This window comes from Biomphalaria glabrata, chromosome 2, assembly GCF_947242115.1.
Source record: "Biomphalaria glabrata chromosome 2, xgBioGlab47.1, whole genome shotgun sequence".
In the NCBI taxonomy this organism is placed as follows: Eukaryota; Metazoa; Mollusca; class Gastropoda; family Planorbidae; genus Biomphalaria; species Biomphalaria glabrata.
In genome coordinates, this window is record NC_074712.1 from 50,684,399 (window position 1) to 50,701,060 (window position 16,662).

Genomic DNA, 16,662 nt, shown 5'->3' on the forward strand with positions numbered 1-16,662 from the left:
TACATAGAGCTGAAGGATCTAGCCATAGAAACTTAAACAAATCTAGTTGAATGGTGTTTGTATACATAGAGCTGAAGGATCTAGCCATAGAAACTTAAACAAATCTAGTTGAATGGTGTTTGTATACATAGGTAGAGCTGAAGGATCTAGCCATAGAAACTTCAACAAATCTAGTTGAATGGTGTTTGTATACATAGAGCTGAAGGATCTAGCCATAGAAACTTAAACAAATCTAGTTGAATGGTGTTTGTATACATAGGTAGAGCTGAAGGATCTAGCCATAGAAACTTAAACAAATCTAGTTGAATGGTGTTTGTATACATAGGTAGAGCTGAAGGATCTAGCCATAGAAACTTCAACAAATCTAGTTGAATGGTGTTTGTATACATAGGTAGAGCTGAAGGATCTAGCCATAGAAACTTAAACAAATCTAGTTGAATGGTGTTTGTATACATAGGTAGAGCTGAAGGATCTAGCCATAGGAACTTAAACAAATCTAGTTGAATGGTGTTTGTATACATAGGTAGAGCTGAAGGATCTAGCCATAGAAACTTCAACAAATCTAGTTGAATGGTGTTTGTATACATAGGTAGAGCTGAAGGATCTAGCCATAGGAACTTAAACAAATCTATTTGAATGGTGTTTGTATACATAGGTAGAGCTGAAGGATCTAGCCATAGGAACTTAAACAAATCTAGTTGAATGGTGTTTGTATACATAGAGCTGAAGGATCTAGCCATAGAAACTTAAACAAATCTAGTTGAATGGTGTTTGTATACATAGGTAGAGCTGAAGGATCTAGCCATAGAAACTTCAACAAATCTAGTTGAATGGTGTTTGTATACATAGAGCTGAAGGATCTAGCCATAGAAACTTAAACAAATCTAGTTGAATGGTGTTTGTATACATAGAGCTGAAGGATCTAGCCATAGAAACTTAAACAAATCTAGTTGAATGGTGTTTGTATACATAGAGCTGAAGGATCTAGCCATAGAAACTTAAACAAATCTAGTTGAATGGTGTTTGTATACATAGGTAGAGCTGAAGGATCTAGCCATAGAAACTTCAACAAATCTAGTTGAATGGTGTTTGTATACATAGGTAGAGCTGAAGGATCTAGCCATAGAAACTTCAACAAATCTAGTTGAATGGTGTTTGTATACATAGGTAGAGCTGAAGGATCTAGCCATAGAAACTTAAACAAATCTAGTTGAATGGTGTTTGTATACATAGGTAGAGCTGAAGGATCTAGCCATAGAAACTTCAACAAATCTAGTTGATTTGTACACACTACCTCCACTCGCTTCTTTATTTTTGTTCAGTTGTCTGTACCGACTCTGGTGACTAAGAAGAACAAACTATTTGATACCTACTCACACAGACATGGATTTTTATAAACGAAACTCATTGAATTTAACAATATAACAATTAGCCAGCCTCCAATTTGAATTTGTCAAGTTTTCTATAGCTTCCCGAAAATCAGTTGTACTTTGATAAAAATAAATAAAATTTTCAGGACAAACACAAATGTGGTCCATAAAACTGGGCAAATTACGGAAAGCGAGCCACATGTGGCCCGCCGGAATGTTTTATGCGGCCCGCGGACACCTACAAAAATCAGGTGTGCCCACAGTATATACACATAAAAATGGAAATATATTACAAATAATTCTAAATATCTTAATAAATTATTGAAACTGTCTCATTATAAAAAGTTTCAAGTAAACGAAGAATACTTTTTATTGGCTTTACTTCAATACACTCAATAATCAATAAAAGACACAATCTCAGGCCAGTATTTATTCAATTCTATAAAGAACTGTGTTGAGTGTTGGGTATGATTAGAACAATATGGCAAATGATGGGGCTCGATCTTTGACTGAGAATTTTTTTTTTCTTTTTTTTAAAGATTATCCCAACCATAAACTCTAAACAGGAAAGTTTGCTTAAAACTGCATAAAATATTTACATAACTTCTAATCTTATAATAAAGGTACTAGAGCTAGGGGTCTTAACCACAGGTAGTTTCGAAAAGTACTTGAAGATTTAGAAACAAAATATTCCGATGTATCCTCCGGCTTAACATTGGCAAGGTACTAAGAATATAAAATCTCAAGAAAAATTTTTATGTTCCTTGAAGGACATTGACTTTGTTACTAATATTTCTAATGAAGAGCGGAAGACAGATTTCATGTTTTTCAAGGCAGTTACTGCAATGGGTTGTTTGCATATGAAATGTAAGTGCATGTTAAATCTTTTCAAACAAGGCTTTCCAATTTCTCCAAGCAAGCAAGTGATAACAGGCTTTTTCATTTTCCTTTGCTGAAAGGTGAAACTATTAGTAGTGAAATGGTTAATAGTACAAGACTTGTTTAGATTCCATTTATAAAAGTTAATTTTAAGACGTCAAGAACCATCAGCTGACTATTTAGCGTAGAAGCTGATTCAGCTCCAGAGAACATAGCTCCATGGCTATTATGACCTGAAAGTTCCGCTGTGATTTGACAGCAGTCACAAGGATAACAACTAGTAAGCTAGTTCCACAGTCCCAAACTTTACGCACGAGTGTCAACAGTGCACTACTTCCTATGAAGTACAACATGTAACATTGGTGGGGAAATGTTCGGACGTAAAAAGACAATCGCAAAATAATTTAAAAAAAATCCTCAAATTGGTTTCTGAAATTGCCAAGTCTTGTTGTAGTTCCTCAATTGGGAGTGTATATATAAACATGAATACATATATGCGGCCCCCCATTCCCAAAATTGTTTTAATGCGGCCCTCGATACAATAAAGTTGCACAACCCTGGCCTACACTAACCCAATTCTCTTGTACAAATCTGGCTGTCATACATGATGGACTATCGCTAGATTTATTGATGCTTCGTATGAAATAAATCTTATCTTATATAATACAGACGTCACCTTCCCACTCAAAACAAAAATCCACAAAACTGGCACTAAAAACCGTCTCAAAAGGACCAATTTCATACAAGAATCTCTGAACCTAAAAAAGAAACACCAACTTGAAAAAATAACTTTGGAATCCATCATTAGACATCATAATTAATCTCCACCCTGGGACGAAAGCTCTCTTCTTACTGTAAGAGACCATATTGAAAATATAACAAAAAATCTGACTATATTCCAACAGAGCTCAAGCAAATAGTGAATGATTTCTACAAACTCTTTACCCTAGCAATCAGTGGATCAGAGTTTACACGGATGGCTCATCCCATAAAGCCACCACAAATGGAAGAGCTGGAATACTCATCGAATGGCCAGATGGAGGAAAACTAGAAAAATCCCTTGCAACTGGAGAGCTCTCTGACAGTCACAGAGCAGAAAGGGAAGCACTAGCACTAGCTGCTACCATGCTAGCAAATCATCCAAGTTCCCCACACAGTCAGATTGTCTTTCTAACCGATGCGAAAACAACCCTCCAAAGCTTGGAAAGCTCTGATTTCTCCTATATAAAACGACTCAGGACAGCACTTACAAAGCTCAACAACAGCAAAAAAAAAAAACTGTTATTCAATGAATACCAGCACATATAGAACTAGAAGGAAATGAGAAGGCTGACACACTCGGTAAGAGTGGGAGAACAAACTCACAATTAAACATTGCACTCTATCCAGGAGAAATGAAGAAACTAATAGTAAATAAAATAAATGAGAAATGGACAAGCTCTCATCCGAATCACAAGAAAGATTATGCCTATTATAAGCTATCCCGACAAGATCAACATCTAATCTTTCGACTCAGGACAGGACACAACAGAATGAGACAACATATGTACCGGAAGCTCAAAATTGGAATCTGAAATCTGCCCATGTAGAGTGTCACCAGAGAATGCTGACCATTTCCCTCCAAAACTGCTCTCTTTACCAAGAGGCCCGTACAGGGGACACTGGCCTCTAAATACCCCATTAGAAAGAAAACTATATGGAGAGCTCCCTGATTTGGAAACCACTGCGCAGTTCATCTCATATATTGGTCTAGTCATATGAACGCTCCAACATAAAAATGAGAACGAAGAAGAAGAAGAACTTAAAAAAAAGAAGATGATTACGTCCTACGCGCCATTCATCTAGTCATGCATGTTAACCAATGACTTAAATTCTTCTAAGGCACTGGTTTTCCTGGCTAGCTCAGGCAACCCATTCCATGCTCTAACAGCACTAGGGAAGAAGGAGCATTTGTACAAATTTGTCCTAGCATATGGATTAACATTGAAATCACTCATAAAAAAAAAACAGAAGCTCAAAATTGACTGATCTTGGCATCTAGCTTTATACATGTCTCGTTTTCAGTATTAACTCTTTCTCACCTAATTAAAGATGCCAACGTTGGGTTGACCCCTATTAAACTAAATTGATTTTGAATTTAAAAACTCTAAAAATTTGTGTTGTGAAAAAAGAGCGTGCATTCCCCTATAATTCAATACCAAATTATAACATTTTCTGATAACAAACAAAAAAGTTATTGACGTATAATCCTAACAGGATAGTGAAATACAAATGAACAAAATGAATAATACTATCGAAACGAGGAAAATAATTACGGAGAGAAAGAGTTAAGGCCTCATTTTTACTCTTTAAAGAAATAACTACGAGGCAGTACGAGGTAATCGTCTGACGAATAGTTTTATTTTATTCCTATTTGACCTGAACTTCTGAAAGTCTAGGCAATAAGTGTATGTACCGGTAATATGTATGCCCATCTCTAGTATTCTCTACACATATAGATATTATTACTTTCCGACATTCTTTGTTATAGTTAGACCTAACTACATCAAATTAACACTCTACCATGTCTCCATATATTTATTTTTCGAGCAATCAAAGTCTTTAAGTTTGACTTAACATTTATTTTTGGGAAAAGTAGACCAAGTCATAATCACTTTTTAAGAGGCGAGAGATCAATTGTCTCCCCTTGTGATCTGTGCAACTCTCTTGTTCACGAGGGCCAAAATGGCCAGTACAATGCGTTTTTATTTTGTGCAATCGAGGCAAGGACTTTGTGAAGAATTGGGTTAACTTCATTTAGAACTGGATTAATTGAGGGATAAAACAGTTTCCTCAGGTCTAACTCCAGGTTAATGTGTTCAGTCTTAAAGGAAGTTGTTTAAATAATGTAGATCTAAATGATCCACCCTTGTCTAAAGAAAATGTATCTCGTGAAAAACAAAATGGGAAATTTGTGCCATATGGTCATAATCTCATTGGCTATCATACACTGGCTGATCTAGGGGGAAAGTTGATAGGAACAATCTGTTAAGAAGAGAGCGAGGTAATTTTCTAATGAAACTCTACTATCCACGTAGGCCTGATTGGTTAACAATTTAGATTACATTTCTTATTACTCTGGTCAAAAGTTTATACATGTTATCTCCACAACCAATCTCGGATCAAGTTGAAATTGTGCACAATTATTTCTTGTACCTGACAAAGCAAGAATCATAAAAAACAACACTTAGTTAATCAACTATTTGCAATTAATTAATTTGACAGATGTGGTGGTAGAAGTTTCTTTAGGAGGTTTGAGCCCTGAGTGAACATTTTTTTGTTTCATTTTAAAAGCAATTACGGATACCCCCTTCTCTCTTTCTCCCCACCCGTCCCTTTTCCCAACTGGTCCAGACAAGTGATAGGATCATTGCATATTGAGAAAGCTAAAAGCATGAAATTGTGCTAAACAATTGGTAAAAATATTTCTAATCGTACAGATTTATTACAGGTAGTCGAAATCTATTACAAATTTAATCACAGGACTGATTCAAACTAATACAATTACACTTACAGTATTGTTTTATATTTTACTTGTTTTAAAAACATATTCTTATAATGTCTCTTACACCCTCTCCTGGATCAGCACTTAATGTTGACTATAGGCACATTTCTTATTCCATATGCTAGGATCAATTCTTACAAGTGCTCTTTCTTCCCAAATACAGCATGGTGCGGGTTGTATGAATCAGCCTGGAAAACAAATGACTTAGCACATGGACACGAGTAGGACGTATTTATGTTCTGCTAAGATGTAATGTCTGCTGTTTATAAGATAAGACGTGATAAGTGGTTTTCTAGTAGTCATTTTGAGATTTACTTTCTTCTTGACACATAAAGACAGAACGAAGTTTCTTCACTAATAATTATTGCAAAACAAATCTTGAACAATATGGCATTTTTTTGGGTAATGTTTTGAAATATTTAATAATAATAATTTAATTCATTGAGCGCTGTTAAAAAACATGATGCAGGCTCAAGTCGATGTGATAAGATTACAAACATAAACATGAGAGCTAAAATGACAAACTAATCTTATAAAGTTTTGAACAGATAGGTCTTAATGTTCTTCTTGAATGTAGTGTAGCATGTTGTCTGTCTGAGATCAATGGTGATTGAGTTCCAAACCTTTGGTCCGTGTAGGCTTACTGAAAAAGCCCTCAAACTTGGAGACATTTATTTGATATTTCTTTTAAATATTTATATGACCGTTGAAATGATAAATAATGACGATGTCGTCTAATTAGTAAGGGAGTTGAGCGACTTATAATTAATTAGTGGTAATTAATTAATTTCGTTTTATTTTTATTTTATTTTAAACATTGTGAGGAACTTTTATTTATTTCAGTTCGAAAAAGAAATCGAAAGTGAGGAGGGCGTGTCAGGAAGTCCAACATGGGCGTTAACGTGTTTTTTGAACGTTCATTGGTTATTTGAAAGACAAGAGGACAATGTATTGGCAACTGTTTCGATTGGTCCTGGAGTTACAGTTTAGACCTGATATGTTAAATATATGGCCTCTTTCAGTCGCGAAGAACTCATGGAAATGAGATGAAAGCCTGGTCAGATTTGGTCGGAACGATGTCACCCCCCTTTTTTTTCCCCCATGCAGCTGATGTATCGAAAGGAGTGGCAAGCCCCGATAATCTAGATTTGAGGCTCTGCCATGGTGTAGCACTGAATGCTACAAACTGCTTAAAGGTCGTCGTCTGCTCATTTTTCTACAGGGTTGACTCCCGAAGACTTTTCCACGATTGTGTTTAGCTCCAAGGCAGCAGAGGTTTGAATTCAGAGCCACACGTGAAGGCCTGGAGTAAGATTGTATTTTATTTTATTATAGAGCGACATTATAAATAGCGGTGGGAAAAGAAGGGTTATTATAGTATACTTTAATTTATATTTTACATGTCTCTGATGTTCCTTCATTATTATAACATCGTAACTCAAACCTCCCACAGGACGACAGGTGATGACGGTGGCCAGGGTTCGAACCTGGGACTATCGAAACGACAGTCCAGAGTGCATACCTCACGACCAGGCAACCCTTCACGATCGGCAGCCATCCAGATATTATCCGAATAAGTAACAGTTCATAGTCAAATAAGCATGTTTGACACACTTCTATGTCTTGTTTCCTTGGACTGGTGACTAGCGTCTATTGACGCCAAACATTAGACAGAGATAAGAGAACAGTTGCTTTGGTTCTCAACTAGTTTGTTATCTCGTGGCTACAATTTAAACAAGGATCATGTTCTTGGAGATTCATCTTTATTTACAGGTCACATTCAGGTAAGACGTTCTATCTACATACACTACACAGTAAGGAATTTAAAAAAAAAATTCATTAAGTAAAGATCCCCATTTTAATGTAATATTATCAATAGTAGGTCATAACGATTTATGTTGAACTATAATGTGATTTATTTATAAACATTTCAATATTGAGATATAGTATTATTATTGTTTAATATTTAACAGAAAACTTTCTGTCTGTGCTGGTGTTGATGATATCTATTTAATTATGTGTGTGTATTTAGCAACACAGAATAATGTTTCGCTGTACGTCTGTGGTTCTTTCTGTTATCGCCATCCTGGCAACTGGAATTGCAGGAAACAAATACCTGCCCAAACCATTTCACAAGAAACAAGTGGCCTGCGGTGCTGATGAGTTTAAATGTAATAACAACGCTTGCATAGGAGGTAAATAGATAGTTAGATCTAGTTGCTAGTAACCAATCAGCGTCATAGATAGAATATAGAGGCATGGTTTCTAAGATCTAATTATGACCATTAACAAAGTGTTATTCAAACTTTTACGAGTGACGTCCCCTTGACAAAAAAAAAACAACTTTAGCAGATGAATAATCGTTAATCAGTGATTGATTTAATTGTAAACATTGTTTGATTAATATTCAGCATTGTCAGTTTTTCTCGACTCCCCCCCCCCCCACACACACCTAAACTGACCCAAACACCGTTTGAGAAACTCTCAAGTTACTAGACTATATTTATAGACCTTTACTTGGATTGTTTACTTGTAAGTTTTTATTAAATTTGAAATTGTATTTTGGCTTCGGCTGCTATTATTCTTCTGGTACTGACTAGAACGGACGAAACCAAATGTTTCAAATAGGTTAAAACAGAGAGCGAGAGTATTATTTTAGTGTGTGAACATGTATTTGGATGTTAGGATTTAGTGAGCGAGTTAAAAGAGAGATACGTCAAGGAGCTAAGAGTTAATGTTGAACGAGTTTCTCTTAATACACTAGAACTTAACTATGTTGTAACGAAAAAAACCCATTTCAAAACAATAAGTTCTGCTATATACCATTCGGTTCTGGCCTTTTGGGCCGATTAGCTCTATAATTATGTTAAAATAGCTAGTGAGTTGAATTTTTGTACTTTTTTTTTTTTTCGAAAAAATCGGTTATTTTTATTTTTTTTGCAGCCATGCTTTTTCTTGATTTTTTTCTCGGGGGTATAGTGCGCCACTTATAATCATTCAATGCGCCACTTTTGGCGCATGCGTCATAGGTTTTACTTTCCCATCAAACGGATTCACATGAAATTTCGTAGACAGGTTCCTTTTACCTCTTAGGTGCTCACAAGGCACATTCCTCGTCCCATATGCTAGGACAAATTTGTACAAATACTCCTTCTTCGCTAGTGCTATTCGAGCATGGAATGGGTTGCCTGAGCTAGCCAGGAAAACCAGTGACTTGGCAGAATTTAAGTCATTGGTTAATATGCATGACTAAATGCATGACGCGTAGGACGTAATCATCTTCTTTTTTGAAGTAACGTCTGTATTATATAAGATAAGATAAGATAAGATAAGATACAGTTTTGACAGATTTACAGCCAGAACGCTTGAATTAGTGCAATACCGCAAGCTTTCCATTAAACATTTGTATTTTATTTTCGGTATTTCCTCAAAAGAAGAGCGCAATCTATATATGAAGCTTACATAGAAATAATAAAATACTCAGAAAGACACAAAGATAATGATACATTCCTAGTTCCATATGCTAGGACAAGTTTGTACAAATGCTCCTTCTTCCCTAGTGCTATCAGAGCATGGAATGGGTTGCCTGAGCCAGCCAAGAAAACCAATGACTTGGCAGAATTTAAGGGGTTACTGGAGTCGATTTTGGGTAAAAAAATCGATTTTTCAATTTTGGTGTAATTAAATAGGTGGACATGTATTTTATAACCAGACAACAAAAATTTCTAAAAAATGGCATTTTTTATTGAAAAAAAGCATTTTAATGATGCATGGTGAACACTATTTTCCATATTTTTCTTAATATAAATTCACTGTTTTTGAGTGAATGCATTTTTATGTGACCGCCCCCCCCTGTAACATATTTCTAAAATCTCTAGAACTAATAGAGATAAATGTGTCAAATTTGGTACACATATTCAGAGATAAATAATACAGAGAATCAGCTAGTTTTAATGACTTAAGCTGAAGAAGTTTTTAATATATGATCTTTTGGGAAAAAAATGTGGATGCATTTTACAGGGAAAAAATCACTCTTTTTTAAAAAATCATAAAATGCACAATACTATGGGAAAATGTATAAAATCTAGCTAGCTCCTTCGAACCACCTTTATACTTTAAGGTGTAATTATTTTTAGCTTTGAAATTTATCTATTTTGAAAAATTTTAGAATTTTCCTATATGAACTAATTTTTGTTTATTTTCAAGATGGCCGCCATTACCATGGCAACCCGCAAAAATTAGACAACATTCAATATATATATTTTTTTATTGAGTTGTCATATGATATAATATAACAAAAGTTATTTAGTTAAAGCAAAAATTAAAAAAAAAAAAATTTCGCACTCCAGTAAACCCTTAAGTTATTGGTTAATATGCATGACTGAATGCATGACGCGTAGGACGTACTCATCTTCTTTTTTGAAGTAACGTCTGGATTATATAAGATAAGATAAGATTTCCTCTTTCTTTTTTGACACAGTATAACTATTAACTAAATATGGGGTACGGCGGTAGAGTGGGTAAGCGCTTGGCTTCCTGGGTTCGAATCTCGGTGACGACATGAATTTTGAATTTCGGGATTTTTAGGGCGCCCCTGAGTCCACCCAACTCTAATAGGTACCTGACTTTAGTTGAGGAAAGTAAAGGCGGTTGGTAGATGTGCTGGCCACATGACACCCTGCTTGTTAATCGTTGGCCAAAGAAACAGATGACCTTAACATCCTCCGCCTTATAGATCTCAAGGTCTGAAAATTGGAACTAACATACAAAAACGTGGCCTCAAGAAACAAGAGTACATGTCTTTTTTTTTTTTTAATCGCGCGTGCTCGTGTGTAGATAAAACTAGTATTAGTAAACATTGTAGCAATGTTTTTTCTCTAAATTCAAAAGGGGTAAAAAAAATAAAAACAACAAATAAAGATTACATTTAATAAAAGCAAATTGATATTTCATTTTTTAAAGAGGACAGAATGTCAAAATAGTGTAAAACATCAAATCTACCAATGTATCTGAATTGTTTCATCTCTAGTCGTTCTGTGCACTTTAATATGTCGTAAATAAATTATAGTTTGTTTCACGACAACCACATAGCAACATTTCTTACTACTCGCTCATTTATAAGAGACATGGATAATGTATGCGTTTAGTTTCATATACTAATGTAAGATACGTAACATAATTTAGCCTACAATCACTAGATCTGCATACTTCCAAGTCAGTTCCTACTTAGCCTTTTAAAACTATAACACCCGTTGTGTGTACTTTCACAGCTGATCGCGTGTGCGACACCCACAGAGACTGCTCTACAGGTGAAGATGAGGTGGGCTGCCCTACAGATTGCTCTGGACCCCATCAGTTTAAGTGTGATGGAACGAAATGTTTTGGTGTAGTAGACAGGTAAGAGCAACGGACTACACGAACATCTGGGAGGCCAAACTAGACCTGGGAATGTAACGAACAAACAACAACAACAAAACACAAACAACAACAACATAACAACAAAATAAAAATAACTTAATAAAGAAAGTAAACTTGCTGCCACACGAATTTGGACCCAGAGCTCTGAACTACACTTGGACATAAAAAAGTTATAACCTAAGCTTAGACATGCAAAAGTTCTGACCTACGCTTGAACATGCAAAAGTTCTGACCTACGCTTGAACATGCAAAGTTCTGACCTACGCTTGAACATGCAAAGTTCTGACCTACTCTTGAGCATGCAAAGTTCTGACCTACGCTTGAACATGCAAAGTTCTGACCTACGCTTGAACATGCAAAGTTCTGACCTACGCTTGGACGTACCAAAGTTCTGACCTACTCTTGGACGTACCAAAGTTCTGACCTACACCTGTCCTGCACATACCAAAGTTCATTTCACCCCCCCCCCCCCGGGCATGCACCTGCCACTGATCGTTGCAGCTCGGACTAAGAACGTTACAAGACTGCAGCCGCACAGGGTCTCAACCTTTAAGGGCGCCTCGACATTAACAGAGAAAAATACAAAAGACTTAAATAAAATATCCTTATTTAATAAAAGAAAAACAGTACAAGTGAGTTATTTGGTTTACAAGTAGGTGAGGAGAGGCTTGAACCTTTGCCCAGGACGTTCACTTACTAAAATCTGCAATAGTTCGTTGAAAAACAAAAAACAAAACTAGTGAGTTTCTACATTGTAACCGAATCCTAATGTTAGCTCTTCCCCAACTGTGCACGAGTCTATAATTAACATTAAGCCTTAACACACTCACCCAAAGTCTAAGACGTTTACAATTCATCTTGGAACTTTTGTTATTCTAACAGGTGCGATGGATTCTATGACTGCCACGATTACACTGATGAAGCTGACTGCGCCGGGTTTGAGTGCACGTCCGGCAGGGTCCGCTGCGAGACATCCCACGCCTGCATCCTGGAGTCATGGAAGTGTGACGGAGACGTGGACTGTGAGGACCATTCCGACGAGAAGGGCTGCGTCACCGGCAGCTGTAGCGCTACCCAGTTCCTGTGCGCCGACGCCTCCAAGTGCATTCCCAAGGACTACCTCTGTGACGGCGACAATGACTGCAAGACCGACCACAGTGACGAGATCGGCTGTAGCTGCACTGCCACTCAGTTCAAGTGCCCAACTGGACCCTGCATTCCCCAGACCTACTTATGCGATGGCGACAATGACTGCGGGGACATGAGCGACGAACAGAACTGCCCCGACCAGCCTGCCAACGTGTGCAGGGATGTCCTCACCTTTGAAGACTGTCACCGCATGAACCAAACCACTCACCCAGTATGCTTGATCCAAGCTGATGGCAACAAATTTTGCAGGAAATACTGCGGATTCTGTCACTAGAGCCTTAGAAAGCAGATTCTGCTGTGATCAATCCAAGAATCGTACCATGATGCATTCGTTACAATGCTAAAGCTTTATAGTAACTTATAGCCCTGCTGCTTTGATTCTAAGCATGAGAACTTTGGTAATTAAATGTTTATCCACTGTCAAATCAACACGTTCTGCGTCTTAATAACTAAACATCAAGTTGTCCATTGAAACAGAATTCTACTCTATTCTATTGAAGTCACACTCCGCACGTACATATTCTTCCTCGATACCATTTCTTTTTTTCACCTTTTCCACACAGGAAAAAAAAAGTCGGCCTACCCCTTTCAGATCTTGTGATCTATATTGCAGTATATGTAGATGCCACGGTTAACTAGGGTGTCATGTGGCTAGCACAACGACCAATCGCCTTTACTTTCCCCCAACTAATGTCACATTGGACTAGAGTAACACCATTAGTAAAATCAATACCTTTAGAAACACTTCAGGACAGAAGACTAGGCTAAAACGTATAGCACATAAAACACACAACCAAAACTTACAAATAGAACAAAAAACCTAGAAAGAGACAAAGATAAATATGCTAGGACAAATGGGTCCTTAATACCATTAGAGCATGCTACGGGTTGCCTGGATCAGCCAGGAAAACCAACGACATGGCAGAGTTTACGTCTCTAATTAACATGCACGACTACATTAATACTCGAATACACGTAGGACGTAATTATCTTCTCTTGTGAAGGAACGTCGGTAATAAGAAAAAAGATAAGAGGCTACTTCAAACTTTAAGGAAAACTGCGGAAAGATTCTCCCTAAAAAATCCTGTTCCAATTAACCGACTAACCTTCAGATGCAAGGGCCCAACAGTTTTATTTTATTTCTGGATCCTAAATACATTGGCTACTACGGAATGAACAGTTGAAAACTGTCGAAGATTAGAATATCTACAGAAATCTAAAATGTTCTTTCACTGACATATTGCTTGTTGTGTAAGTTAGATTCTGAACATCCTTACGTCTGTAATTTAAAGAACGTGACGTCTAGCATTGAAGCATGACGTCCCGTTCTGATGATGTCATGCAAAGGTCACTAAATAGAAGCAGCTTGGTTTTGTTTGCTGTTAGCAGGCCTGGAGGTGTAAAGCATCTTTGACACTTAGTAGGGAGAAAGGTAATTCTTCTGTCAGGAATTGCTACCACTCATTGGCGAGTAAATGTGTTTCTTCTGTACGTTTTGAGGACATTCATTGAGGATAGGGAATCTTCTTTCATTCATTGAGGATAGGGGATCTTCTTTCATTCATTGAGGATAGGGAATCTTCTTTCATTCATTGAGGATAGGGAATCTTCTTTCATTCTTTGGGGATAGGGAATCTTCTTTCATTCTTTGGGGATAGGGAATCTTCTTTCATTCATTGTGGATAGGGAATCTTCTTTCATTCATTGAGGATAGGGAATCTTCTTTCATTCATTGAGGATAGGGAATTTTCTTTCATTCATTGAGGATAGGGAATCTTCTTTCATTCATTGAGGATAGGGAATCTTCTTTCATTCATTGAGGATAGGGAATCTTCTTTCATTCATTGAGGATAGGGAATCTTCTTTCATTCATTGAGGATAGGGAATCTTCTTTCATTCATTGTGGATAGGGAATCTTCATTCATTCATTGTGGATAGGGAATCTTCTTTCATTCATTGTGGATAGGGAATCTTCTTTCATTCATTGTGGATAGGGAATCTTCTTTCATTCATTGTGGATAGGGAATCTTCTTTCATTCATTGTGGATAGGGAATCTTCTTTCATTCATTGTGGATAGGGAATCTTCTTTCATTCATTGTGGATAGGGAATCTTCTTTCATTCATTGAGGATAGGGAATCTTCTTTCATTCATTGAGGATAGGGAATCTTCTTTCATTCATTGGGGATAGGGAATCTTCTTTCATTCTTTGGGGATAGGGAATCTTCTTTCATTCATTGTGGATAGGGAATCTTCTTTCATTCATTGTGGATAGGGAATCTTCTTTCATTCATTGTGGATAGGGAATCTTCTTTCATTCTTTGGGGATAGGGAATCTTCTTTCATTCATTGTGGATAGGGAATCTTCTTTCATTCATTGTGGATAGGGAATCTTCTTTCATTCTTTGGGGATAGGGAATCTTCTTTCATTCATTGTGGATAGGGAATCTTCTTTCATTCATTGTGGATAGGGAATCTTCTTTCATTCATTGTGGATAGGGAATCTTCTTTCATTCTTTGGGGATAGGGAATCTTCTTTCATTCATTGTGGATAGGGAATCTTCTTTCATTCATTGTGGATAGGGAATCTTCTTTCATTCATTGAGGATAGGGAATCTTCTTTCATTCATTGAGGATAGGGAATCTTCTTTCATTCTTTGGGGATAGGGAATCTTCTTTCATTCTTTGGGGATAGGGAATCTTCTTTCATTTATTGTGGATAGGGAATCTTCTTTCATTCATTGTGGATAGGGAATCTTCTTTCATTCATTGTGGATAGGGAATCTATTTTCATTCATTGTGGATAGGGAATCTTCTTTCATTCATTGAGGATAGGGAATCTTCTTTCATTCATTGCATTAATTGATCATATGAGAGACACTCTAAAATAGAAGTCTCAAAAGTTAAGTAGAATACATAAAACACTCACTCTTAAGTTACTAGTACAAAAACACAGACTAAAAAGAAATGCTCAGGAAGAAACACAAAACAAAGGCACAGCTCTTATTCCATATGCTAGAAAAATATGCATATATGTGCTTTTTCTTCCATAGTGCCGTTAGAGCATAGAATGGGACGTCAAAATCTAGGACAACATTGAATTACCACGCACGACTAGATTTACAAATGAAATGTAGATCTTATATCTTCTTTTTTTAGAGAGGCTTCTGTCATGTATAAGAGAAGATTCCCCTTTCCCAATTTTTGTCCCTTGTAGTTAATACAATTCTATTGAGGTGGGTTTAATGTGTTTCACGTGTTAACGTAGGGGCCCCGCCTGCCTAAGGCCGAGCCTTATAAGTCCAGGACTTTAGTATGACTCTGAACACGTCAGCTCCGATGTGTACTGTTGAAGCCCCACCCCGCAGGACAGGGTCATTAGCCAGGGATCGATGCTTTGATAAGGTTTAATCTAGGTACAGGCTATCACGCGATGTTTCATCACAAGCTGGCTAAGCACAGCACAGTGGTTGGCATGACTCGATGGAGTATCACTGTCTCATGACAAAGAATCAAAACCATACTCTTACTTTAGCAGTTCAAGTAAAAAGAGGTTCATCAGTGTTGCATAATCCAGGACACAAGATGATCATGATGTGTCAATAGGTATCATTAGGAAATTTAATTAATATGACAAATAAATCATTTTGAATTTTTATTACACATAGACACAAGTCACCGATTAACAGTAGCATTGTCATAGACAAATGTCCTCAGTAAGCTACGATGGGCTGGGAAAGTAGAACCTATGCCTCGGTTTAAATGACATTTTCACGAGGAACTGCGCAATAGAAGACGTTCTCGGTGGAATCAATGCAGAGATTCTAAATATTCTTATCCTACATAATACAGACGTTTTTTTTTTAAAAAAAGAAGATGATTACGTCCTACGCCTCATGCATTCAGTCATGCATATTAACCAACCACTTAAATTCTGCCAAGTCACTGGTTTTCCTGGCTGGCTCAGGCAACCCATTCCATGCTCTAATAGCACTAGTGAAGATGAATCATTATAGCTAGCCCCAAGAACTCCTTCAGGAAATGCAGAATCGACTCCAATGGAAATAAATATAGCCCATGATCGCTTATAGCGAGCCCAGGTCAGTTCCAGTGTTGATTAGGAGCATACAGCAGAAAAATAATTAAAAAAAAACACTAGCCAAAATCCTTAAAGCATGTCCAATGAGGTAGCATTAATTATTTACCAAACTTTTCACAAATAAATCTGTAACTATTACCTAAACCCTAATACTAACTTGGTCTTATCACAACTTTCAATACCAATGAGGAGGATATCTCGTAA

At 36.9% G+C, this 16,662-nt stretch overlaps 1 protein-coding gene across 2 annotated transcripts; it reads left to right on the plus strand.

Annotated features, from left to right (window-relative positions):
* Window positions 1-7,429: 7,429 nt before the first annotated feature.
* On the plus strand, window positions 7,430-12,785 carry LOC106080201 (sortilin-related receptor-like). 2 transcript variants are annotated; one of them, XM_013241561.2, is made up of 4 exons: window positions 7,430-7,577; window positions 7,826-7,988; window positions 11,064-11,190; window positions 12,094-12,785. In XM_013241561.2, exons 2-4 carry the CDS (start codon window positions 7,838-7,840, stop codon window positions 12,632-12,634), a joined length of 819 nt encoding a protein of 272 aa, XP_013097015.2. In that variant the 5' UTR covers window positions 7,430-7,577; window positions 7,826-7,837; the 3' UTR covers window positions 12,635-12,785. The 2 variants fall into 2 exon arrangements, with proteins under 2 accessions (XP_013097015.2, XP_055877076.1); XM_056021101.1 differs by lacking the exon at window positions 7,430-7,577 and adding an exon at window positions 7,583-7,607.
* The last annotated feature ends 3,877 nt before the right edge of the window (window positions 12,786-16,662 follow it).